General features: G+C 40.4%; 1 protein-coding gene across 6 annotated transcripts in view; it reads right to left on the bottom strand.

Annotated features, from left to right (window-relative positions):
* The window catches only part of LOC121905235 (low-density lipoprotein receptor class A domain-containing protein 4-like), a 175,401-nt gene that overhangs the window by 78,991 nt on the left and 68,441 nt on the right, over positions 1-27,969 (bottom strand). For 5 of the 6 annotated variants that reach the window (XR_006098378.1, XR_006098376.1, XR_006098377.1 and 2 more), the window contains exon 2: positions 16,057-16,932. Coding sequence is in view for 2 of the 6 variants with exons in the window: in XM_042423341.1 (XP_042279275.1) it covers positions 16,057-16,096 (40 nt within the window). In the remaining 4 variants the exon portion in view is untranslated. Of the gene's footprint in view, positions 1-1,428; positions 2,572-16,056; positions 16,933-27,969 lie in introns of those variants that run through there. The other variant, XR_006098379.1, reaches the window with a different exon arrangement.

Genomic DNA, 27,969 nt, shown 5'->3' with positions numbered 1-27,969 from the left:
AAGAGACATCCAGAGTTTAGCCTACTCAACATGAGTCAGGTTTGACTTGTAGTTTTCAACATCATCTGACGATGAAACTGGAACGTCTGTGCTGGCATTATAACGACATCAGTCTTATGTAGAGGTTAGGCATATACCGTAGGGGTAGGAAGGGGTTCTGATAGCCAGTTCCATTATTGATCCACTTCTCAGCCAGCAAAATACTTGGATTCATTATCTCTTATCAAACCTTTCATCTCTCCTCACTCTTTTGTTTTACAATAAGCAATTTACAGAACATTATCTGACAGTGGCTGTTGCTGCTTAAAATGGCCGTCATCATCGGCTGCATTTTAGATTAGCTGTACCTAATTAACATTACTTCAATTTTTGTAGTTTCAGTGGCATCTCATCTCTAGAGAAATGATAAGCTGATCACCTCACATTAATGTAAGAGTCTCCCATTGGATACATACAGTATATCAAAATTTTGATCTGATCAGCTTTAAAGCTGTGAATCAGGATCAGGTTGTAGCAGGTTGTGAACATCAAATATGCTGTCACCAAAAATTGTTGTGTTTCTTCCTTTCCAGCCAACAAGAGGTGATCAGACATATTTGAGTTGTAATTATTTTAGCCGTTTTGAGGGGGATGCCACAGCATCTTGTTAGCAAAATGACCAAAAACCTGCCATCCCCTCTCTCCATCCCCCAGTAGCAGAGAGACAGCAGGGGCAGAGGGGTTGTTTGGTTGAATATGTTAGTCTAGTCTACCTGACTCATTGGTGCTTTATCTGACTGAGGCTTGTGTAAGTTAAATCTATGGCCCCGACCATGGCTCTGAAATATCAGCAGCCTAACTGTGCTGTGTATTGATAAATCCATGATGCTGTCCATGGTGCTGAAGTAGCAGACAAATTTGTAATTGTGCCTTCGTTGAGTCCTGCCCTTTTGTCAGTTTCATCTTGGTTTTGATAATATTCTCTAAACTATATTATATATATATATATACATATATTTATATACACACACACCTAGTGTCACCTTCATGATCAAAGTGACAAGTAGCAACGTGTAGTCATGGGGTGCTCCCAGTGGGCCATCCCCCTTGTTAAAAATTAACAAATAAGCGACTCGTTACTTGTTAATGCTGAAGATAAGATGCTACAATTTTGTGAGGGATTTGAAAGGATTCAAATTTGAGAAACAGATTTGATACTGGATTGGAATGCAATAATATGCTATCGAACCCCATCCCCACTGTATAAAACTGTGTTTGATATATTCACTGGAATACCATGTTTAGATCAATAATATCACTGCATCAAAAAACACAGCCTCCTCTTTCATTTCAATGAGGCCACTGCGTTGACAGGATGAATGCAGACACAGAGGACTACAGCATAAAATTTAAGGGTTGCCAAACAAAAAAGTCACGTGACAACAGACAGAAAATACTCCATACTTTTATTTAATGAATTATTTCTAATTTGAAGCTTTGAAAAAGGCAACTAATGCCTGTAGCATCATGGATACAAACAGAAATCATAGTTGAGGTGCGGTGGTCAGGATGTGAAAAATTATGGGCGCTGTTATTTTGATGCACTTCATACACCACCATTGTGTGCTGCCCTTTACTGTTATTTCCCAGCATGAAATGAAAGTGCAAGACACAAGTGCTTAAGTTTTGTTTGCAGTTGATGCTCCAGTGTTTGGTTTGCTGCAAACAAAATCCAAAGACTCATTGGCCAAGTACAAATGTGTAAAGCATGAAAAAAACAGAATAACTCAAACTTAATCATCTTATCACTTTATCTATATTAGAAACCAGAATCAAGGTGTTTACTCAAATGTGCTTGAATGCACTGTCACTACTAACATGTTTCTGTAAATATTCCCACATCACTTGAATGTAGCATAAAACACAGCCACATTCACAGAGGGAAGGGGGAGTTCGGGGTCTTCTTCTTTGCCAAAAAAAAAAAAAAAAGAAAAACACAAAACAATACCCCTCTTAACTGGGAGTTATCTGTGATGTCAGAGAAGTCTGCTCCACTGCTCTGAACCCTTTTTCCTGTTGTTCTTACAGCAAACAGTATCCCACATGAGGTGCTCTACTTGTTCAAAAGATATTGTTCCCACAAAATTCCTCAAAGATACCTTTGATACAGATTCTACTGTTGTATCTATTATAAACAGCTCTCTGACCACTGGTATGCTATAGTATCCTCCTGTATTACAAATGCACAACTTTAGAGGAGAAACAGTCTGGATCCTTCATCCCATAACTACAACCCTCCTTAACAAAGGCTTCAAGTATTTTGTGCTTAGCTGTTTCATTTTCAACAGTATTTTGTGAAAACCCAGGGTTTAGAGAAGCTTCTTTTACACCTTAGTGCAGACATTTAACACAGCAGTCATGCAACTTTAATCGATTGCCTTATTATGCCTTGATTTCACCGGGTTCCGCTGCGTTGTGTTCTGGCTGCATCGCAGTTTTGTTCTATCCTCCGCACAGCTTCACACCCCACCAGGAGTGTTTCATAAGTGGGGCGCTGCCTCTACCTTGCGAGGCAGCTGGATTCATGACATCCTCAGATCATGCAAGAATCATGAGATCACACGAGAATCATAAGATTGCACAAGAAACACAAGATCACACGATAATCTGTGTAACAACCATGGATTTATAAAGAGAACAACAAACAAACAAAAGGTTACTTTTCCTCTGACGTTGATTTGGTCATTTTCCCTTGATTTTCATACTTCTACCATGTCATCTTGTGATTTTTCACTTCAAAGATGAACCTCTTGTTGTCCATGGTGACAAACCAGTTGACTTCTGGCCTGATGCCACCAGTTATGACGTAATGTTGATGTGGTGGTGTGAAATACAATTGGGAGTCTGCCCAGGGTGGTTTATTTTGAAAACTGACCGGATGCTCTAGGCCTTTCCTGTGTCTGACTTCCTGCCTGGCTCAATCTGCTCTGTGCAGCTTGACGCAGCTTCCATCAAAAATGGACTGAATTTAGCAGTGCAGAGTGGGGTGCCGCTTCAGGGATGCTTCTGAAACGTGCTGCGGCGCATCTGGTCGGATCACAAGCATTGACTAGAGTGACTGTTATCAGCTCTGGTGGCTGCGTCACGTTCCTGCTGTGATGTAGCCGCGCATGGTGGAATCAAGCCATTAAGCATATGTGTGATTGTGTCTGTTTATGGTGGTGGGAGTTGACTCTTGATCATCTTTTAATAGTATGTTTTTGCTCATGATACACAACCCTTCCTCTTTCTCAGCACTCATCACATGTGGGGTCCTACGTGGCTCAGCTCTGTTCCTCTCTACCTGCTCACACTGTAACAAGCTGTCTTTCCACAGCTATGCAGAATGCTCAGTTATGATTCCCACTTAAAACATGGGCACTAAACTGTAAACAGCCAGTCATATGGTTTGGAGGTATACTGACCAACAACCGCCATCTTAACATTAGTCCCATTAACTGAGGAAACTCCTGGGGCTGGATGCATAAATAATGTGTATGCACAAAAACCATCAATGTGCCATTTCCCGCACATTAAATTGGTATTTATAAAGACAGAATGTTTGCACATCACGCGTTCTTCAGACCAGGCATACACATGTTTTTCTAAATGATCTCAGGTGACGTGATGAACTGGAGATGAAATATAAGGTGACACAATCTTTTAGTAAAGCATTGTTTGTTTTTTGTAAAATGCCAATCAAAGGCGCATTTATTAAGGTAACATTGATTAATTACTTTTGTGTGATTCATTTTATCATTCTTTTAATTTACATAGGTGTCAACATTTTATTTTGCTGTTAATATTATTTTTATTCTATTCTTAGTTGTGAAACATCTTGTAAAGTTGGTTTAAATATGAGCGCTACAAACTAATCATTGATTACATTTCTGAGATATCACTGCCAACAATGGTTTACAGGTCCCTGTGATGAATTAATGTTATGGATGCTATAAAGAGCCACACAGCCATGTATAATGACTGTTCTGCTGTTGGAGAACCTCACCGGTTTCATCACAATCTGTGAAACTGTATTACTTCTTTCCTGTTTGTTTCATTGACAGGTGTGCAGACTGGTGAAGCAAGCAGCAAATTGATATGAAAACGGATAGTTCAGGGCGTGTCTTCATCCATTTGTGAATAATTGTGGGAGTAGAAATGATGCTTGTGCATGTGCACCTAGTTCCTCAATGACTGAGATTTATAAAACAGGACCATGCATACACACAGCTTTATAAATCTGATGAAAAGAATGCGTGTGCATACTTCTGTCTTTGTGCGTACGCACAGTTTTAATCATTAATCTACATAGTTAGACAGAGACATCTGACAATCATATTTGCAGAATCTAAATCTTCCATCCCTAAATTAGGAGGAATTTGATCAACTGCAAGCTCCCATTTCCCTTGAGGAACTCAAAAATGCCACTCAATCAATGAAAAAAGGCAAATCACCAGGCTAGGATGGCATCCCTCCTGAAGTCTACCTTGTCTTTTGGGATTGCTTAGGTCAATTTATGTTACAGATGATTACTACTTCTATTGATAGGGGATTCTTCGATATGGATGCCAATTCTGCCATTCTGACTGTTTTAAAACCAAATAAAGACCCTCTGTAACAGTTACAGGCCTTTGTCAATTTTGAATGCCGAAATTGAAATTCATGCAAAAGTCTTAGCTATTAGACTTGAAACACATATGACCAAACTCATATGCTACGATCAGTCTGGCTTTATTATAACCCATCAAGCGGCAGACAATATACGTAGACTTCCACATGTGATTAACTTCTCCTAGGATATACCCTCACCTTGCGCAGTCTTCTCTACAGATGCTTAACAGGTCTTCTATCACCTGGAATGGGAGTTCTTACGGATGGTACCAAATTTCATCAAGATGGTTAAAATCCTGTATGCTAACCCTAAGCTATGATCATTACAGGGAACATTTTTTCACCCTCCTTCACCATTTCATGGGGGTCTAGGCAGGGATGCGTTCCCTCTCGTTTATTATTTGCTCTTTCGCTCGAGCCATTAGACCAAAAGATAAGACAGCACCCTTTGATTTGTACATCACCTTTTGCAACACATCACACCATTTATCATTATTTGCTGATATTTAATTATACATAGACAATTCCCCAACTTCCATTCCCCAAGCCTTGGGCACTTTAGAAGAATTTAGTGCTCTGTAGGTATATGAAATTAACTGGTCTAAGTCGTCACTACTTCCACTAAACTCATTTTTTGTCCCTTCCACCATACCATCTCACATTCCAGTGGTGAAGTCCTTTAAATACCCGGGTGTGGATATCTTTCCCTTCTTCTACTCAATTACAACCAACAACTTTCAGGGTATCTTAAATAGACTGGAAGCTGACATGAAAAATGTTCACTTCTCCCATTTACCTTACAAGCTCGTATTTCCATCATAAAAATGGATATTCTACCAAGGGTAAACTTTTTTTCTATTATGTTACCCCTTTCTTCCCCCAAAGGTTACTGGGACAAGATCCATGGTCTCATATCAAAATTTATTTGGAAGGGCAAGCATCCTTGCCTTAAAAACTCTGCAATGTAGCGGACAGGAAAGAGGACTAGCCGTCCCCAACTTCACATTGCATTTTTGGTCTTATGTGTTGCACCCATTATCAGTCTGGTTAGACCCCAATGCATCAGTTTCATGGCAGGCTATAGAGGAAAACTTGGCCTCTCCACATCATTTACAAGACTTAATATGTTCTAACCTGTCTCCTAAACACTCCAAATCTAAGCTGTGCCCTATAATGTCTTTCCTTTTATCAATTTGGCACACTGTAGAAAAAGCAACTCACTCTCAGTTAAAGTGGCATAACCACAGTCCCATTTTCCATAATTTTGCTCTTCTTATGGGAGGAGTCCCCTTTTCATTTCCCCAATGGAGTAATAAAAGTATCTATACTCTGTCTGGCATCTGTAATGAGAATGGTGTCAGAACATTTAATGACTTGCGAGCAGCATTCAACTTACCCAGCTCTTCATTCTTCCTACACCTGCAACTCAGAGCATCCATACATGCCTATGGTGTTCCCTAGAGGCATTCTTTACACAACCATGAGCTCGATGTCTTATTGAACGTGGGTGTTCAGTCAAGTGGTTTAGATTTGTTACTAAGATTTACAATTTGTTACTGAACTCCTCTTGTGATACTCTCACTGTTCGCCAGGTGTGGGAAAGAGAGTTTGAACATCTCGGAGCCGAGGTTGATTGGTCTACTCTCTAGGACAACTTGGACTGCACGTCAAAAAACCCTTATCACAAACTCATTCACTTCAACTTTTTACATAGACTTTATCTTACTCCTAGAAAATTTCACCTCATAAAACTCACACCCTCTCCAATCTGTCATATATGTACTTTAGGCCTTGTGGGCTCATTTATACATATGTACTAGGACTGCCTGGGGTGGCCTCATTTTGGAAAGTAGTAACCTTTACACTATCAAATCTACTGGATGTGCATATTCCTTGTTGCCCCATATTGTTGATTCTGAATAACACCTTGACTTGACTTATCACCTGCCAAATCTTTATTTTATTTGCAGGTCTTACTGCAGCAAAAAAGCTAGCTCTAGATGGAAACCTCCTTATTCTCTTACCCGTACACAATGGTTGATGTCTTTCCTAACATTGTGCACATGGAACAATCTATAGCTAGAGTACATGGCGATAAGACGCTAGGAGCACGCTAGCTAGCCGAGAAAATGCTAGGTCTAGCCAGCAACATTACTGTAACATGTTACTCAGAAATGCATAAAGGGTTATAGTAATCACATTACAAAGTAATTAACTATGAAAATAAGATCTAATAAAACTGAATCATCCTTCAGATAAATCCATACCTTCATCTAATTTTGGTTAAATAGTAGCAACTCAGTCAAGCTTACACCTTTAAAAGACAATCTTAAAAATAAATCCTACATCTCAGGCTTGTTAGGGATGAAGCAGGTAGAGAGATAGACGGCCAGACATTCAATGTGTTGGAGGCCTCAGCCCCAGGCAGCAGGCAGGCAGAGGGGCAGGAGGTACTCCTCTAATAACCCCAGGCTGTCAGTCACTTTATGGATGGGCGAGGGCTCCGCATTAGTACAGCTCAATATGGATTGACTGTGGTGGGAGACCACACTGCGAGAGACACAGCAGAAGAGGGAGGAGGAAGGGATGACAGACAGAGTGAGATAAATGGAGATGGACAGAAAAAGGTGACCACCGAGGGAGAGGAAGAGTGAGAAAATGTGTCAAACGCAGGAAAGGAGAGGACAGGGAGGATGAGAAAGAGGGAGGTAGTCTGGGATTGAGAGTGACTCTGCAGTACTGTCTCGCTGTATATCGACTGCCTCGAGATGGGTACGGGGGGAGTACAAAATATAGGTGCAAAAAAGATGACACTAGATAGATTAAGATGGAGACTTACTTTCCCTGCATTTGAAGGCACCCCTGTATCTACTGTTTTTTGAGGCCTTTATTGCTATTATTTCTCTTTTCTAAAGAGGATAAATAGCTAGGCATTTCTTTTCATTGAGCTTTCACTCATTCTATGTAAAAACTATTGTAGTTTGATTTCTGGTTGCCTCTTGCTTTATGAAACATTGCAATCCAGCAGACAAAATCTGAATCAAAAATGCCCATTGACTGTAAAAGTTCTCATCTCCTTTATTGACTGATTTCCCCAAGGACCTCATCTCAGGGCCGATACAAAAACAATACAGATACATTTGTTATCATAGGATACTGTGTGATTCAATTCGGCTGTGATAAAGATGTTATATTCTTATTTTTTCAAATACTGTATTTGCCCAAATAAAAGACAATATTTATTCTGGAAATTACATTTGAAAGAGTGGGGGTTGTCTTACATTCGAGGACTGATCAGATAATCTTGTTGAATGGAGAGAGCACCGGTGTAACACCACCTCCTACAGAGAGCATTTATTGCCCTAAAAGTCTTTTGTTGGCTCAGTCTGACCTGCAGGAGTTTCTGAGGTCTTGTGTAACGTGTTTTTCTGCCACAGAGGGAACGAATTAAAGACCAGTGAAACTGAGACGCAAGCATCTTCTGACATCTTTACTGTGGCAGATGATGAGGAGCTCAAAAAGACTGAACAAGACTGAGACTGAAAGTCTAAAAAATGCTAACTGCCGCAGAAAATAATTTTGACCAGAGAGCGTGTGAGTATGCAGACAGACGAGCTAAACAAACGTGGGATTTATGCTCTGCTTTAATGGTATCACTAACAGTTAACCATAGAAAAGGTTTTAAGGATGAGGACCGTCTTCAACTGTGTTGTATCTTTAAAAAGTCTTAAACGATTAGTCGATTGATTGATTAGTTGCCAACTATCAAATTAATCGCCAATTATTTTGATGATTGATTAACCGTTTTGAGTTATAATTTCCGATTCCAGCTTTTCAAATGTAAATATTTTCTGGTTTCTTTAGTCATCTGTGACAGTTAACTGAATCTCTTTGGATTGTGGACTGCTAGTTGGGACAAAACAAGACATTTGAGGATGTCATCTTGGGCTTTGGAAAACAGTGATCGATGTTTTTCACCATTTTCTGACATTTTACGGACCAAACAATTCATTGACTAATTGAGAAAACAATCAACAGATTAATCAATAATGAATATAGTTCTATAGTTATAGTATAGTGTATATAGTTGTCTTATACAGTTGTCTTATATTCAGGCAAATACAGTATATACTGAATCAGAAATGCTCCAGAAAATGATGCACACACAAACAGCAGTGAACACAGGAAGTGATACACTGGTTTTGGCCAGTCCCTAAGGCGGATGAATTTTTCATTAAAATGCCTCTGACTGGATGTTGTTTATTTCAGTTCCTGGGTCATTTTCATCCCTCTGTGTTTGTTGCTTTCAATAACACTGTATGAGTGCATGTCCTTCTAAATACAACAGCTCATGGTTTCAATAACTGGATTGAGTTGGGGCCAGTTAGAAGTAGCATTATCTGCTAATGCTAACATTGCTTTCATTTTGTTGACTCTCATAACTTTACTGTCAGCACACGTTGCCTTCTATGAGTAGAGAAGTCTGTGGTGCCACCAGCATATTTTGTGATATAATTGTGAGTTTGGAGGACTGCAAATGCAACGATAAGATTTCAGGCAGCACTGTACATAGTATGGGTATAACGGCATTTCTTTTAGTGTTAGAAAGTTGTGGACGGATTAAAGCAGGTATGTGATTGGAGAACATAGCAGGAGAGGGGCGGGTCGCACACACAGACACACATATAAAACTCTCTGCATATATACAGTTTTAGTCATAAATCTACACAAAGCCAGAAATATGCATATATATTCTTTTCGTCAGATTTAGCCGTATGTACGCATGGTTCTGTTTTATACATCTCAGTCATTGAGGAACCGGGCACACATGCATGAGCCTCATTTCCACTCCCATAATTATTCACAAATGGATGAAGACACACCCTGAACCAGCTGTTTTCATATCAACAAGCGGCCCACCAGTCTGTACACCTGTCAGTGAAATGAATGGGAAAGAAGGATTGCCGTCTCATGGATTGTGTTGCACCAGTGAGGTTCTCCAACAGCAGAACAGTCATTATGCACGGCTTTACAAGATGTGTCACAACTAAGGATAAAATAAAAATAATGTTAACAGCAAAATAAAATGTTGACACCTATGTAAATTAAAAGAATGATAAAATTACTCACACAAAAATGATGAATCAACATTATGTTTGTAAATGAGTCTTTGATCGGCATTTTACAAATCTCTGTCTCTCACCTTGTATTTCATCTCATCGCCCTCAGATTGCTTTAGAAAAACACATGTACGCCAAGAATGCGTGAGGTGTGCACATTCTGTGTTTATAAATATCAGTTTATGTGCAGGAAATGGCACATGCATGGTTTTTGTGTGTACGCATCGCATCTGGCCCTTGGAGTTGGTTTTTAACAGCTGCCTGCTGCGGCTGAAGACAGGGTTGATGAAAGTGGAATTTGCAAGCCGGAAAACCAAAACTATTAGTTAAAAGAGGCTAAAAGGCCTAATAGAACTGGGTGCAACTTTAAAGACTTAAATAAGCAGAATATCTGTCCACTGCGTTTTCCATAAAGAGACTCTGACAAACAACTGAGGAAGAGGAGGATAATTGTAATTCACTGGTTAAACTTGCTGTACATACACTGAAAGAGGGGAAGAAGACATGGAGAGACGAATCAACAGTTGAAAGTAAAGGAGCACAAGAATGACAAAGAAGAAAGAAAAGTGAATGAAGGGGGAAGGGAGGGGTATGAAGGATGTAAAACAAAGAAAGTTAGGAGAGAGATGCAGATTAGATTTTTTAATTTGATTTTCATTTATGAAATATATTTATTTTGTTTCACTGATTCTTGATGCTTTGGCAATATTGTTGTTGTGACATTCATGCCAACAAAGCAAATTTGAAGTGAAGATGGGTGAACAATAGCGGAGGAAGAAAAAAGGAAAGACAAATCAGGTGAGCAGAAATATGGGACGGACAGAAGGGAAGAGAAGAAATAAAGAAAACATCTGTTCAAAGGAAATACAGAGAAAGACATTGACAGACAATACACTGAGGAAGGAAGGAGCGAAAAGAAGGAGAAGCAATTATGGTAGGACACAATGCAGGAGGAGTGAACACCGGATATACGATAGTAAGAGAGTACAGAGAGTACAGAGAAGAGTGTAAGGCAGGTCAGGTGAAAGTTTGTGATGGGAGGAAAAAGTTATTTTCCAGTGTTGCCTCAGCACATGAACCGCTGTCTTCCTACAATGTATACAGTGACAAGCTCACCATGGAAATCAGTGTTGACTAAAATGCGCTGAGCACAGACGCAGACACACACACAAACCTGGCTGTTCTGAGTAGAAGGCCAGGCAGTCGGTGTGTGTGTGTATTTTACCTGACGTGAACCCCGCACAGTAAACAAAACCTTACGCTAACCTTGCAGCTATCGACCACCGGTGTCTGCCTACATCTGAATGTTGGCGCATTTGTTTACTACCGCTCGATGACTTCATTCCCCTCTTCACCCCTTCAGGGCCTCAGCGGAGACTGTCCAGAACTAACCCAGACACACACAGCTGATGAATTATGTAATACGTGTGCTTTGAGAACAGAGGGAAGGCTCAGCTCTGGAGTGATTTCTCAATATCTGCAGTAGTTGACCACACCAATAATAACAGCGGGGTGCATACACATATCCACAGATAAGCTAGTGTCTGTGTTAGAAGATTTGTAGCCAGTGCATTAATCAGAATCTTAACCACACAGCACATTCACTGCACACCAGGCCCACTAGGCTCCATGTTCAGTTTAATTAACTCATAGGGAACAACAGAGCAGTCAGCTAAGTTAGAAGTCAATCTGTCAGTGACTCAGTCCGTCAGTCAGTGCGGTTTGCTGGAAGCTCACAGAGTGAGATGTCTGTCTCGGAGATCCCAGCTTCCTCAGAATAAAGGTTCTGTCAACTGCTATGTTCTCTTGGTTGTTTAAGCGATGGAGCGAGCTTTAGCTGCACGTCAAATAGCTTTGACAAATCAGCGCTGAGTGGATGAGGCACATTCCTACGTGTGCTCTGGTTAACATTGCCAATGGAAACATCACAGCAGGACTCCAAACTCTCAGCAATCAAAGAGAAAATGACAGAATGTGAAATTCACTGCAGCAGCTTGAAAATCCGGACTGGAAGGCGACATGAGACGACGCTGTTGAGAATATCATCAGTCACCTTCACGGGTGTATTATCTGCATAAATTTGTCAGAGGGAGCTGTTTGTTCACATGATGGAGAGCACGCAGAGGACTGTTTCAGCCTGCCACGGCCCTAGACCTTAGTACAGTATCTGTTTGCTTCCCTCTTTCCAGATTCTCCCTGATGGTCTGGCCCCTCACACCTCATCAAGGGATTGGTGTCACCTGCTGGGAGCCTTTATAAGCTGGGTGATTCCAAGATGGCTTCCTCTCTCTCCCTCCTGGAAGGTTGGTGCTGTACAGGCACTCAATTTGGTTTTGTTTGGGTTTTGTTTGTGTTTAGTTTAGCCTTGGTTCATGTTATAAATAGTTCAGGTTAGTACCCACAGTTTCATAGCATCCATCACCAACTCTTCACTATTGACTTTACATCTCATAGTTTGTTTGCTGAGTTATCTTTAATAAATCATTGGGTTACTTAAGCTGTTACTGTGTGGATCTCCATTCTTTGTTATACTCCTAAACCAGCCGTGCATAACAGTCTGCAAGCAGCAACAACATAACAGAATCAAAACCTGCTCACTAAGTATCTGACATTGTTTCTGAAAATAGATGTTGCTGTAGACTTTTTTAATGAAATTAAAAATTGAGACAAAAATCTCAGGGACAGATCTCAAAACCTAGGCAAATAAAACCAAAACCATTTGTATTCTGCATGGCTACAGAACACAAAGACAGAATATGTTTTTTTGTAATTTAGGTGAACCACCTTTTTGAACCCCCTGTGCACACATGCTACACCCACACAAGTAATTTTAATTATTTTGGCTGATTGACATCTCCCTCACTCTCCTGCTAGCGTTGTTGCACCCGTTAGGTTGGAACAAACTACACCATCATCCACATTAGTCCATGGATGCTGGTGACATCATATAATTCCTGCATAGCAAGTGACAAAAGGTCTAATCGTCGCAAACTTTACCAGACGGGGTTACAATAGACCTTTCTCACAGCAGACATTTTGACTCATAGTAGGAAAAGCACAGCTGTTACTAATATCATTAACGATGGTTTTGTTCTATTCACATGCCAAAGTAAACCATGACAGTGTGCCTGCATGCACAATACCAGGAAACTGAAGCACTAAATGGAATTCAGTCATCATTAATTTTGTTACTTGCACCTGTGCTTTTCTTACCGAGACACGTTAACATGTCTTCAGTGAAAAACGTTAAGCATTTAGCTATTTTGGCAACCCGTGTGTTCTTGAATCGCACCTTTTCTAAATATGATTAAAACGACTCAACATCTTAAGTAAAAATGTCTCATAACAAAAAGATGTAAAAAGTGGATCACAAACAAAGAACAAAAAATGATGATATTACTGGAAAACTCAAGATAAGTGAGGAACAAAGACGACACTGTGTGTGTGTGTGTGTGTGACTCAGTTCTCTAGTTTTTCATTCTTCAGTGATTTATTCACTCTAATCCATTGTCTGATAATTCTGCTAACACTGTTGCTTTGGTAGATTTAATTAAAAAGCATTCTTCTGCTTCTTCATTAGTGAATAAGCGCACATTTACTGTGGGTTGTACTCATTTTCAGTTTGGTTAAAAATAAACAGATTGTACCTTTGTTCTTTTTTCTTTTGTTTTTCTTTCTTTTTCTCTTTGATGTGTACAATTTGAGTGTTTTTCAATAAAAAAATATTTTGCAAAAAAAAAAAAAGATAATGAAGTGATTTCATTACATGATGTGACCACGGCGAGTCAGCATGTCACAGGTCTTAACCCGTTCATTAATCAGTGCTGGCTGATATTTAGTTTGCGTGATACTTAGAGGTTACTCCCCAGAGAAAGAGCCGGTCTCCTCTGTACTCCTGCATATAACTTTGATTACAACAATCATAATCAGAGTAAGTGATGATGTTTTAATGAGAAGTCTACAGAGCCTAATACTTCCACTAAGGACTGCTTTTCTTTCTGCAGCACTGTGAACTTTTCACCTCAGAGAGTACGACCTGTCTGGTTCCCAATCCCTCCCAAATGTCGATACACACATAGAAACACAAATACTGCACACATATACAGAGATTCATTGTAGAAAAATCAGAGAACAGAAAAATCTGTTGCAGCAGGAGGTTGACATTAATGACAACATATCTGGAAAGATGCAAGCTGTGGCTGCAGTGCGTTCTGGTGTATGTTGTGATGTTATGAATGTGATTAAATGTTATTAAATATGAATAATAAATGTGATTAAATATCCTCACATGCATATTGTATCACCAAAATATTTTACAGGATTGTAGGGCTGCTCGACAAAAATCATAATCGCGATTATTTTGGTCAATATTGAGATCACGATTATTTAACACGATTACTTTTTGACTCATGGAACAGAAACGCTTTCATATGATTAAATGTGGCAATCAACACTCACTCCGAGTGTCTCACAGACACCCCCCGTGTTTTTTTACACTTCAAGTCTATTTCTGTTGCATTTAGAAAATATCCCACTCTATATGTGTTTCAGGGATGCAAGATATTGGAGTTTTTGCCGATTTCCATCTCACACACATACATTCGTTTATATTCAATTTGAGTTACTAAATGTTTGTTTCCATGTGTTTTCCATCCATGTTACCTCCAGGTTTCAGTCCAGAGTGTCAAACAGCCAAAGGGAGAGTCCAGCAGATTTTATAATGGGGAGAACTCTGACTGTACCATGTGGGTTGGAGTACTAGTAGAAATATGTAAAAGTCTTTTTAAAGTACCCTATATATCTTATATTTTTAATAATTAGACACTGTCTATATTGTTTATAATTATATTATTATAATGTTGATATGTTTTAGTTGATGTGAGCTAACTTCTGACTGGTTTGTCTGGGCGGGGGCGGGGCTTCCCGTGTAAAAGGCAGGCCTAGAAGCTCCTTGGGTGAGGAAGTTTTTGATTTTTTCATTTTTGTATACACTTTTTCACAACCTCATCCAAAACTAGCCTGACCTTTTGTTTCATCTGGGAGAGAAAAAAAATTACAACCTGCCTCCGTGTGTCCTTCCTCCACCACTGAATAAACTTACAATGAGCAGAAGCTTGTGGTGTGATCATTTCACTGAAGGGCACTCTTAACTCAGTCAGTGTAACCATAGACTGTATATAAAGATGGACGACATGACAGCTCCCCAAAAGTGAAGCCAAAACATCTCAATCGCCCTCTGGTAGCTGGCTGCAGTATAGGTCATAAGTCCCATAAGTCACAGCTGTGACAGCCACTCCTCCGTCAGACGGCGGGACGGCTGAGGGGGCGTGTCCCACTGCCCGACTCTACTGCTCAGACTCTGGCTCCAAATGATGTCACACAATCATGACGGTAGCTCCCAGAAACGAGATCTTTTGGTTTCACTTTTGCAAAGTGGCAAGAAGTTGAGAGTTTTTCAACTTGAGCAAAAGATTTCTGTGTATGGCGGGGCTTTATGAATCTCCTTCATAAACTAGACGAGAGAGAGACTGGAGGGAAATTACAGAAGGAACTGTTTATTCAAATCCCTGTCTTTTCTCTTCCTGTAAAAAAATACAAATGTTTGATGACTCATCCTGCACTCGGGTGTTAACAAAAGTTCATCCAATCAAATGTGACTTTGGGTGAGTAGCTAGACACACCAGTCAGATAAAACTGCATCTCACTGTCATAGTAGCCAAAAGAGCAATATGGGGGGGAAGCAGGAAGAGATGTGTGTTTGGATATCAGTGGGCAAAAACTTTGTTTTCATCTCCAAAACAATGTGGCTGAGGTCTAATTCATTCATCCCTCCCTCGTCTTCCTCCTGATCTAACAGCAGGTGAGGGAGGTGTGTGTGGAGCCAACAGTCCTCTCTATCTCCCTTTCTCTCTGCAGCCCCATATAGCCTAAGCCCCACCCACTTCTTAGCTGTCCAATCAAATGCAAAGGATTTGATTTAAATCCCTCTTGTTACCACACCGCTCAAATATTCTGTTTCACTGGGAAATACGTCACAGTACAGAAGCTAAAGAAGCTCTGACGTCTGTCCCATGGGGCCTTTAAAGTATTAAAAGTGTTTAAAAAAAACACTTGATAGTTTAAAAAAAGTTTCCACTTTGGTTGGGCTTAGGGTTAGAGGTTAATGTGTTTCCATCTGACATCTGGATATATTGTCAAGACATTTTTTCTTCAATATAGACACAGATGGATACATTGGTTAATATAAAAAACACACACAAAGACAAACACACACAAACAAAGCACACTGCGCATGATCAGTGTTTACCTTTAAAGGCATTTGTGGCCGGTAAGTCAGTTTCCTGCATACTGCTCCTTCCAGCGCTCTGCCAGCTGCTGCCGATGCTGCGATGGATGCCAATAGACCAACCTTAACCGGTCCGAGCCGCGGCCGCTGGGGGGAGGGAGGGGGGCCGAGAGGAAGGGGCGCCAGCCAGTCTCGCTGCCATCTTTCTTCATCAACAGTCCATGTGAAGGAATAAAAGGCCGCTGTCAAACTCTGCAGCAGGCGACTGTCTCTCCACTGCTCAGCGACAGGCTGTGACGTCACTCTTCTCTGACTGAATGTTAAGCCAGTTAGCTGGTTGAAAACTACACTGCTGAGTCTGTGTGATTGAATTGTTTGACTGTCTTTTGACAGTGTTGCTACTGCAGAATTCACAGGACTCGGGGTAAAAAGTGAGAGGAAGAGGAGCACAAAAGGAAGAGATACGGGGGTCTTTTTGGGTCAGGATCAGGGCTGAGGAGGATGGATGAAGGTTTAGGAAGTTGCAGTGTGGGTGTGATTGATCTGAACTCTATCCTCCAAGCAGCAGGCCCACAGCCATGGCCAGTAGTCTGAATTCTTGGCAGGTCTCTCAACTTGTCAACCTGTCTGGCTTCAAGTGAGTGTCTCAGCCTCTTTCCTGCCTTTGAGCTGAGGACCTATCTATCTCTCGCTCTATACGTCTGCCTCTGTCTCCTCCACAGTCAGGTTTGTTTCTTAAACTCAGCTCTAATCAACATGCTGCCACGTACTCCTCCGATTTCGCTGGCTTGCTCTCTGTTTCGTCCTCCTCTCTTTCTCCTCTTATGTCTTCCGTCCTGTCGCTGCAGTCCCGAGCTCAGCAAGAGGTACTGAGGCGCTCTCACACTGGCATCACAGCTAGAGAGGAGAAGCACAGACAGAAGGAGAAACTCTGTGAAACAAATCGTGAGATACCACAAACAACAGGAGAAATAGATACGGCCAAGCAAAACACGGCCAGGGCTAACTGCTGGCCTGCAATGACCAGTTGAGAGAGGCGCAAAAAAAAAAAAAAACAACACTCATCCACATCCACCCACACACACACCCACACTCCCACACACAAACACACACAGTAAAGGACAAGCTGCAGTGTGTGTGTGTGTGTGTGTGTCTCAGTTTGGATAGCGGGTGGGTGGCTGGCTGGCTGGCATGGCCCCCTTTAGTTCCTCTCACCCACTAGGTTCTTACATGAAAGGGAAAAGTTTTTCTGAAAGCCAAGCGCCGCCTGTGACCCTATTTCACAGAGCAGGGGAGAGATAGAGCCACATGTCAGTGTGCCACTTTGAAGTCTGCCTGATAAACAGGGCTGGAGGAGGCTACAGCTGAGGAAACAACAAAACTTTATTTACATTTCAAAAGTGCCAAGTGCCGCTTTTTTGTGTCTGGGAAAGGAATAAAATCCAAAAAAGAAGAGGAGGAGGAGGAGGAGAAGAAGGAGGGGGGGTGGTGGGGGATCGGAGGAAGACCGGTTTTGGATAAAGAGTAACAACAGCTACTCTTTTTGTTGTTGTTGAGAACATACAAGTGGAAATGAGGGATGGAGTATGACGGGGGGGGAAGGGGTGAAGAGGGGGAAATCACAAAGGGGGGGAAAGCCGATGTTAAGAAAAACACAATAAAAGAAGGAGACAACACACAGTAATAGGAACACTAGTAAACGCGACAAAAAAGAAATAAAAGATAAGAGATGAAAAATATCAGAGAGCAGAGGAAGGGGGGGCGGACAGGTAAAAGAGATTGAAATCAAACGTGGAGTAAGGAGACGCAGGTTTGAAAAAGTTCAAGAGGAGAAATGACACGAGACGGGAAAGCAAGGGAAGGGGGGGGTGGCGGTGGGGGCTGTTGGTGCAAAAAGCAGACAGACAGTAAACAAACACACACCCTGTCTGAGGTTTGGAAAAGCTCGACAGATCTCAGTTAACTAGGCCGCAGCGGAGTCTTATCTCAGCTCTGTTCTTATCGAGCCTTATCACAGTAAGGATACACAGCAACAGCTTGTGACCTGACAAATGGAAAAGTAGAGGCGAGGACTGAGCCGGCGTGACGTAGAGGGGATATTTACCTTGTTACATGACTTACTTGTGATTCATCATTTTGTCTGCTCGTGACTAAGCCAAATTAATGTCCAGAGTCTTTCAAAAGCCCGCGGTCGGACGGCGTGTTGAAGAAAATGGATTGAAATTATTCTGAGGAAATTATGTAAATTATGCCTGAGTAACAGTTTCAAATCCTCAAATAGGTCAGCTGAAATGATCCAGTCTGGCTATGTGGAGGTGAGCCAATCAAAGAACAGAGAGAGGAGGAGAGGAGAGAAAAGAAAAGAAAAGGAGAGGAGATAAGAGGAGAGTACAGAAGAACAGAGGATAGAAATTGAAAGTAGAAGGAGAAAGGAGAAAAAAGGGGAGGCGAGAAAAGGAGATGAGGGAAGAAAACGAAAGTAGAGGAGAAAGGAGAATATGAAATGAGAGGGAAAGAAAGAAAAGAGAGGAACTGAGAGAAGACATGAGAGGAAAAAGAAAAGTAGATGAGAAGAAGGGAGAGGAGAGGAGAGGAGGAGAGGAGATGAGGAGGAAAGGAAGGGAGAGGAGACCGCCACACTGGACTAATTGATTATAGCGTTACAGCAGAATTATCACAGATTCATCCTGTGTTTGATATTGAGAAGAGCAGCCTGTGTATATGGGCATGTGTGCAAAATTAGTTTAGATTAGTTCTGCGTGTGTGTGTGTGTGTGTGTGTGTGTGTGTGTCAGTTTGTGTCAGTTTTTTCCCCGTTGAGGCCAAAGGAGTTCAGAGTCTCACAGACTGAAAGATGATGCAGCAGTTTTGGAGATATCAGAGCTGCCTATCTTCAAAGAGTCCCAACATGAACTAAGTCTGTTTTAGAAGTGATTTCTTACTTTCTGGAACTGAGTTTGGCTGCAAAGCAATACCAGGAGAAACTTTGGATTTGATGCTTGTGATCTTATAATCAGCTGTTCTTTTTTGTTGTTGTTTTTTATTTACTTTAATCTACATGGTGTGATATAAGCCCTGTGCGAGACTCATTTGTAGGGTTTTATATCTTACACATTTGGATAAAGCCGTTGTGTTCTTTTGTTCTGTGGTCAGGGATACGCCAAAGTCCCTCTACCATTGATATTTAATGGAAGATAAGCTGTCAGGAGAGGCAAGGGACATCCATTTATATAGTGCTGAAACTACTCTCTTCCCCAAGGCAATCCCCCTCAATTTATTATTTCCAGATCTCCATTAAGCCACGTGTCCATTTTCTTTGAAATAAGTACCCTTAAGATGGCTCTTAATTGGAAATATGATAAAAATCCAGCATCTCTCAAATAAATCAGATTTTTCAACAAGTTAAAGGGTACCATATCCTCAACCTTCACAATCTGCCCCAAATGAGTTGTACCTCAACACCTCTATGTATTATTCGTCAGTGTTCTGTCTCCAGCAATTAGTAGAGAGTTATTCCTTGTAGGCCATGATGGTAAAGATGCTCCAGCGAAGGCTAAACGTTTCTGTGAGGATTAAACTACCTCACAGGAAAAGTGAATTAAAGGTTTGTCCATTTTCAAGTTGATTTTAAGGGTGAAACTGTAATGCTGATGAGAGACAGCCTTACTATATTCAGATAAAATCTTCTGCTCAATCCATTTCCAACTGCCAGCTTCACTCTTGCATTTGTAGGCCCATGACAAAGGGAATCTAGTATTATAAACCAGATAATATGAATAAATATCCGGAATTCCTAATCCACCACTTCTTCTTGGTCTCATCAATCTTTTGTAGCTGATTCTATTTCTTATCCCTCCACAAGAAACCTGTAAGTAATTTACTGATTTCTATAACCAATAAGAGGGGGATTTGAGTGGTATAGCTGATATACTGTAAGGAATGATAATCCAGGTAAAATATTCATCTTTTATCACTTCTTCTTTCTAATGAAATAGGTTGTACTGTCCATCTCTTAATATCTTCCCTGAGTGTCTTTAGGAGTTGTGGACCATTTGAGTCAAAAATCTTATTGATGGGAGTCCAGATGTTTATTCCAAGCATACCTTGTGATCACAATCAGAAAGGGGCGGTACCAAGGTGTGAAGGATAGGTCAGGTGCTTTAGGGGAATGGCTGCACTCTTATTATAATTCACTTTATAACCTGAGAACCTCCCAAATGCATCAATGAACTTCTGCACCTGTGGGATTGACTGACAAGGTTTTGACAATGTTGACAACACATCATCTGTGTACAGATTAGCTTTAAAATCAGACCCCCCAATGTAGATACCAGTCATTTTCTTCTAAGCTTGTACAGCACATGCCAGAATTCAAGGGCGAGGATGAAGAGGGATGGTGAGGCAGGGCAGCTCTGCCAGATAGACCTCAAGAGGTGTAAAGGTTCAGATACAATGCCATTAGTTTGGACTGATGCAATTGGTTTGTTATAGAGTGCCATCACCCAATGAATAATGACTGGTCCAAAAGCAAATTTGGAGAGTGCATGAAACAAATAATGCCACTTTATCCTATCGAAAGCTTAGATATAGTTATGACTGGATGCTGGAGAAAGCCTGCTCTCGCCATGACATGTAAAAGTCTCTTCATATTGTTAGAGACAAGGCGGCCTTTAATAAACTCTACTTGATCTAGATGTATCAATGAGGAAATGACTGTCTCCAAGTGCACTGCAGGGATCTTTGCAAGCAACTTATAATCATTATTTAACAAACTTAAAGGGTGAAAATTACTCATCTGTGAATGACCCTTACCCGGTTTAGGCAACAAAGAGATGGTGGCTTGTTGCATAGTGGCATGGACTGATTAGCTATTATGTCATTGAATAATAAAGTAAGAAGTGGAGATAGAATGTGTTGGAAACATCTATAAAATTCTCACTGTCTGGTGCTTTCCTGTTGAAAGAGTTTTCAAAGCAGAATTTATTTTAGATTCATCAACAGATACAGTTCCCTTTCCTCCTCTTTTAAAGCTGGTAAGGGTCCTCTAAGAATGTTTCCATGTCCTTCTCATTTTTGGAGCCTTCCAACTGATAAAGTTTAGATTAAAATTCTCTGAAAGCTTGATTAATTTGCATTTACTCATAAATAGCTGATCTGGCACATCTAAATGGTATCAACTGACGATTTTCTAGTTGTTTTAGCCTTATAGCCAGCATTTTACCTGCTTTATCACCAGATTCAAATACTTCCTGCACAGTCTGAACACTGCAAATGCCATTTCCTCATGTATAATTGATTGCAGTTCTGCCTTAAGAATTATCATTGCTTTCTTAAGTCTTAAATTATTGGGATCCAGCATGTGCTGTGATTGTAATGTCTTAAGTTCTAAAATTAGCCTGTTTTTTATCATCATTTTCTTCTTTTTAGCTGAGGAGTGAGAATTATCCGTCCTCTACAGGTTGCTTTAAATGCCTCTCATACTATTTGTATTGAGGAAATTGAGACTTACAGAATTTCGGTTAACATTTATAAACTTGGTTATTTTCTCTCTTATCAAAGACACAAACTCTTCATCCTTAAGCAAAGAATTATTGCATCTCCATTGCTTACTTTTATGGTTATTTACAGAAAGAGAGAGGAGGACTGAAAGGGGCATGGTCAGAAATGATGATATTATGAATTTTACAATCAATCACATTCTCCACCTTAGATTGTAATAAAAGCGAATAGTCAATCCTGGAATATGAGTTATGACCATGAGAATAAAAAGTATATTCCCAGGCATGAGGGTTTACTACCCGCCATATGTCAGTCATTGCCAGAGCATTCTGTAATTCTTTAAGTGCACCATCAGATGCAAGGGGGCAGCTTGACCTATCCACTACCACATCACTAACCAGATTAAGGTCTCCTCCCATAAAGATTGGATCTGCAGCAAACTGGGATAGCACCACATTCAACTTGAAATTTGGCTTAACCAATATCAGGGGCATAGACATCCACTAAAGTGCATTTTTCATTTTGTAGAAGACCTGATATAATTCTATACCTGCCATCTTTGTCAACTATTTTTTGGGAAAGTCTGAAAGATAGTCTTTTTCCTATTAAGATACTGACGCCCCTAGAGGCCCCAGTACCTGGTGCTGAAAAGACCTGGCCAACCCATCTCTGTCTTATCTTAACGGATTCAGCATTCCTTAGATGTGTCTCCTGTAACATTGCCACATCACAATCCAGGGATTTCAAATGAGTGATGATTTTATATCTCTGTTTTATTTGAAATCCCTTTTACATTCCAGTTTATCAGCTTAATAGTTGTCATAACCACTTTGTACCATAAATCACATCACACATTAATTTGCTGTAAAGAAAAAAAGAGAAAGAAAAAGATAAGAAACAAAAATATGTCCTGGAATTATCAATGTTCTGCACCAACATTAAGGGGAATAAATACAAAACATATGAAAAACAACTCAAAATGTGTCAAAAGGCAAGTACAAAGTAACAAAAAAGAGATAGAAACTAAGTCCATCCCCTGTCTATCCTCAATGATCAGACCGTGTCCTTGAAATGAATGCAGGATTGGTGCATTCTGAATTTATGAAAGGGAGAGATGGGAAAAAAGCTAAAAACATAGTAAAAACAAAAAAAGATGAACTGAAATACCATAAAACACAAAAGGTCCTGCTCACAACCCACACTGGACTGGCCTCATCACATTATCTCAACCATTTTGATTCCATTTATGATGAGGCCAGAAAGAGAAAACAAATAAATAAAAGAAAATGGAAAAATGAATGAAAAAAATGAAATGTCGATATCTTTCAAGTCCAAGATATACCTCGGAATGTCATTCATCACCTTGTTCGGGTCACCTGCCCCCAAACCTTCTTCCAGGCCCACCAAAACTTTATTATTTCTCTTACAATGAGCTTCCAAGTTACTTAATTTGATTTTCAATGAGTTCACGTCTTTTGTCAGGTCTTTTAAAGCCTTCTGATCCTCTAAAGCCCCAATACTCTTCTCTGCGTTGGTTACTCTGTTCAAAATGGCCCGTGTGTCTTTTTTCAGTCCATTGATTGATTCATTGAGTTCATCAAACCTGTTTTGGAATGATTCTTTAATACTCAAGACCTCTGCGATCAGGTGTAATGCCCCGTCCAGTGTATCTTTCCCTGACAGCACGCCAACCAATATCACAATTCTTTACAGTTTGTCTTTTCTATGTGAGGTTTCCAACATCTGACATTCACGCTTCTATATATATTACAAACCTTTTCCATAGTTGCGACACATTAACTTAAAGGTCTGTCACATGCAGGAGAGAGCTTAGCATGCCATTCCTCGTAGTCACGTGAGTATGAGGAATGGTAATCGGCAGGTTGTTAAGATGATGAGCATCCCTGTTGATGACAGTGTTGAAGAGTCCACAGGTGAAAAACAAAGACTACAGTGAGTAACCACCGACGGATGGACCTTTAGGGCCACAGAGCTGCATGTGTAAAGCTCAGCTACAAGATCATTCAGTAATGAAAATGACATTAAGCAAAAACAGAAAGGTTACCCCATAATCGAGGTCCATAATGAACTGTGGACTTTGGTTGCGTTACAACCCGAGAAACACATATGAGAGACATTTTGGCATTTTGCTCAGAATACTCTGGATCCCCATTAAGGACCCATGCTGGCCCCAGGACCCCAATTTAGAAGCTGCTGGCAACAGAATATGACTCTTTTTTTTTGGGGGGGGGGGGGGGGGGGGGCTAACATGGATTAACCAACACGTTTCAACAAAAAGAAATTATACTGATGAACTAGTAAACTAGCTGCCACGCATGGAGCAAAGAAGGTGAAAGTACATCACTGATCTATGAATCTGAACAGGAAAAAGGGTATAATTTATGTCCTTTTTTAAGATCTAATAGCAGAACATTTTGAGACTAATTGAGCAGAGGTAATGCATGCTGCACACAATAAAAAGTGGCTCTTTTAGAATGTGTGTATGTGTATAAATTGCAAATGAAGCCATTCCCGTAGATGATAAGGAAATTATTGTATAGTGTATTATTGTATATCACTCTCTGACTGTGCCACTGCTGGAGAAATTAAAACATCATTTAGGAAACCAGGAGTAAAGATTTTAAAAAAGAACTTCCAACCTAACACACAAGTTCAGTCTGTTGACTGCCTGTTAAAGTCAATCCAGCCTGACCCCACTGACTATCTGTCCGTCTGGTCAGCTGAGGACAAATAATACTACTACAACTAACACTACTACTGCTGTCTGTCTGTCTGACTGTCTGTCCGTCTGTCTGTCTGTCTGTGGGGCCAGCTGAGGACAAACAATACTACTACAACTAACACTACTACTGCTGTCTGTCTGTCCACTGGGTCATCTGAGGACAGCTAGGTGTCATGAGAGGCTGTGGAAAATGTGGATTGCTGGCTGACAACGGGATTTCAGGTTCCAGGTGGATGTTTGTCTGCGCTCTGGTCATTTGAGGACACTCTCCTGGTCTCCAGTCTTATCTCTGGATCTATTGACTTCAAAGTAACGGAGGACACAACATCAGCCTAACATTTATAATTGAAATAGAAAAGGGAAAAGGAAGTGATTTTACGGTTAATTCTCTGTCACCTTTTAAGTTTTTTTTTGAAAAAGAAATTGAAAGAGCAAGAAAAGATGACTTATTTTTTCAAGCACTGTAATATCATGAGCATACTGACAGCTCTGAGGCTCTACGAGGGTCCACACAGTCTGTACTGACAACCAGTGCAGCTGCATAGCTGAGCGTTGTCTCCAAGATTATAAATTGAGCCATAGAAAAGAAAAACTGGTGACATACAGAGCAGTGGTTATCATACCGGGGTCGAGGGACTGACAGGGGTCCTGCAGGGGGCCCATATTAAATTGAGGAATGATCTTACTTTAACTTAAAGCTACAGCATGCAGGCGAAGAAGGTTTGTAATTAACAAACCTCATCACCCTAGTTCAAACACAACACTTTTAGTCATCTTGGCCAGTTGTATGGTGTTAGCTTTTCCTAATAAAGACATGCAAAGACGTGTAGGATGTATCAGTGACCCAAAACTATTATCAATACAAAGTATAATATCAACTTCTAGGTAGTGCGAGCATCAAAGCTCCAAGTTTTCCAGTTTTCTGAGCTGAATTTGACTGATAGTTTATCTGACCAGTAGAGGGACATCCTGATAAGAAGTATGAATTTCTTTTTATTTTAATTCATTTAAGAATAAAATCAGTTTATAGCACTGTTTAGGATGATATCTGGGGTTATTTTTCACAGCAGTAAGTGAAGGCTAACAGAGTCATAGGTTATTTAGTTAAAAATTACTCCAGTGCAAATATGTACTGTGTTGCACTTGGAGACAAGAGACTTCTTTATAGGTTATCCATACACAATAAACTGTGGCCTGCTTCATTTATGGTTGATTGAAAGTTTTGTTATTGTTGCCTTAGAAACAAATGGCATGAACTCACCATTTCTGTTGAACTGCCAACTATTTGTGTTTGTGAAGAACAAATCTGCCATGGTCAAACAGGCTAAAGTTGTGGAATGAAACACATTAAAAATGTCATTTCTGGTAGCTTTATTAGACTTAATTTGAGCACACATGCACTGTTCAAATAGCACGGTGTAACCAATCTGTCACTGTAACATATGGGGACAACTAGCAGCTCTAATAGCCAGCTATGAGTCCTCCACTTGGTCACACAGGGACATGTGCTTATCAGTGAGACAGCAGTCAGACAGACAGGATTGGGGAACAGACTTTTTAACCATGGGGCTGGTCGCATCTGTTACACACTGGAAATCCAAGCATGCTAAGAATGCGATTGCATAATAAGCCAAGAACCGGGGCTGTTGAGGTGATTCAGAGTTCTGCTGTAACAGACGTGGAGAAAGAGTCACTTTAAAAACGTGGCTCGTATGCAGTGTTTGTATTTAGTCTGACTCTTATCTAACAGTATCGGCTGGAGGAAATACGAAACGTCTCGCTGCTGGACAATATAACTATGTGCATGTCTCAGAGATTATGAACGGCTAAGGGTGATATTCAATTTTATTCCCTTGTGTTCAAACAATGAGGACAACAGTGTGTCCCTGTGTGTGTTTCCATTCACATGGTGCTGGAAAAAAACAAAAACAAAAAAAAACAGACATGCACACTGCTGGATAAGCCCTGCAGGAGGTGTCTCTGGTTAGATGCTTAAAAAATGTCTTCTTTGCTTTCCAAAAGAGTTTAAGTTAGATCATAGCTAGATCATACATACAACAACAGTGAGGTCATTTAACATAGACAGATTTGACACTGCTGTGAGCTCAAAACTGCACAGAAATGATCACACCAAGGGTGTAACTTCCAGCAGAGGTGAGAGGACATGTCCCACTCACTTTTCAAGACAGTGTCTTCTTACTGTCCAGCTGCTAAAATCAAGATGAGAAGAGCTTTGAGTTGTTAAAAATATTGCTATGCTCATCTGAGTAACCTTTAATACTGTGCACTCACAGCAATTATGCTTTAGTAGCAGCAGTGAGCACTTGGCCAACTTTTTTTGCCTGCATTTTGCCTCTCAGGCAACGTACAGTCCGCCCTATATTCTTGGCGGAGAGATTTGGGGCTGTGTGCGGCCTGAGAGGAAGACCTGCAGACACCACTCAGGGCTGAAATTACTACACTAACCTTAAACCTTTAGAAACATTAGAAGTGAGCATCAATCAAAGATAATGGAATGAGGGACGCTCATTTACAGTAAAGATGGAAATGCTACATTATTTATCACAAGCTATCAGGTCCCTATCAAGAAAACTAAATGTGATTATAGAGTTAGTGCATTATAATGCAGCATTCTTTCTTTTTTGTTATTGTATTATTGTTGGAAAGCACAATCATTTTGATCATATTTAAAGGACAGGTTCACATTTTTTTAAGTCTGTCCTAAAACAATAGTCAGGTACCCATATAAACACTGACATGTGTTCATACTGACCATTAGAAGATCCCTTCATAATGCACTTACAATGTAAGTGATGGGGGACAAAATCCACAGTCCTCCTTCTGTGCAAAAATGTATTTAAAAGTATATTTGAAGCTAATATGAAGCTTTAGCTGTTCAAATTAATCAAATCAAGTAGATATCTTTCAATGTTACAGACCATTGAGACATGAAGAGGGATTTTTTTACTAAAAAGACTAACTGTGGAAGATACTGTATCAACTTAATTTAACTAACTCAGACTGCTAAAATCTCAAATTATCTTCAGATAAACTTTTAAATACATTTTTGCACAGAAGGAGGACTGTGGATTTTGTCCCCCATCACTTAGATTGTAAGTTCATTATGAAGGATGCTCTAATGGTCAGTATGAACAGGAATGAGGAATCATCACAGCAACAAAAACCTATTTCAGTATTCATATGGGCTCCTGACTATTGTTCGAAAAATCGTGAACCCATCCTTTAAAAACCTCTGACTTTGACTTTGTGTCCTCCCTGCTTGTGAAACCAAACCTACACCCATGAAACGCATTATTTAATACACTTGGATCTAGCAGGGAAAGTTGAGCTGATCACCATAATCATTTCGCAGTGGTTTCCATTATTGCTCAGCTGATGACTGTACTTCCGAGTTACTTGATGATTTTATAATTTCCATGAATAACATTTGATGTATGTCGGAGCAAGAGGCTCGTGAGAAGCTTTAGATAATGTACTGTATGTGTGTAGGTGGTGGGTGATTTAAGGACACAGCCTCTCTGTCACGCACGGATGGATGAAGATTATACAAGACCCCAAATGATTAATGTGAGATCCACTTTAGTCTGCTTCATTAGTCCCATCCATACTGTACTCCAGTTTGACGAGCTTGGCTTGTGGCCAGGCTGCAGTTAACAGAGGCTTTTTAAGGTC

The sequence above is a fragment of the Thunnus maccoyii genome, chromosome 10 (assembly GCF_910596095.1).
Source record: "Thunnus maccoyii chromosome 10, fThuMac1.1, whole genome shotgun sequence".
In the NCBI taxonomy this organism is placed as follows: domain Eukaryota; kingdom Metazoa; phylum Chordata; class Actinopteri; order Scombriformes; family Scombridae; genus Thunnus; species Thunnus maccoyii.
This window is presented reverse-complemented; position numbering and strand designations above follow the sequence as displayed.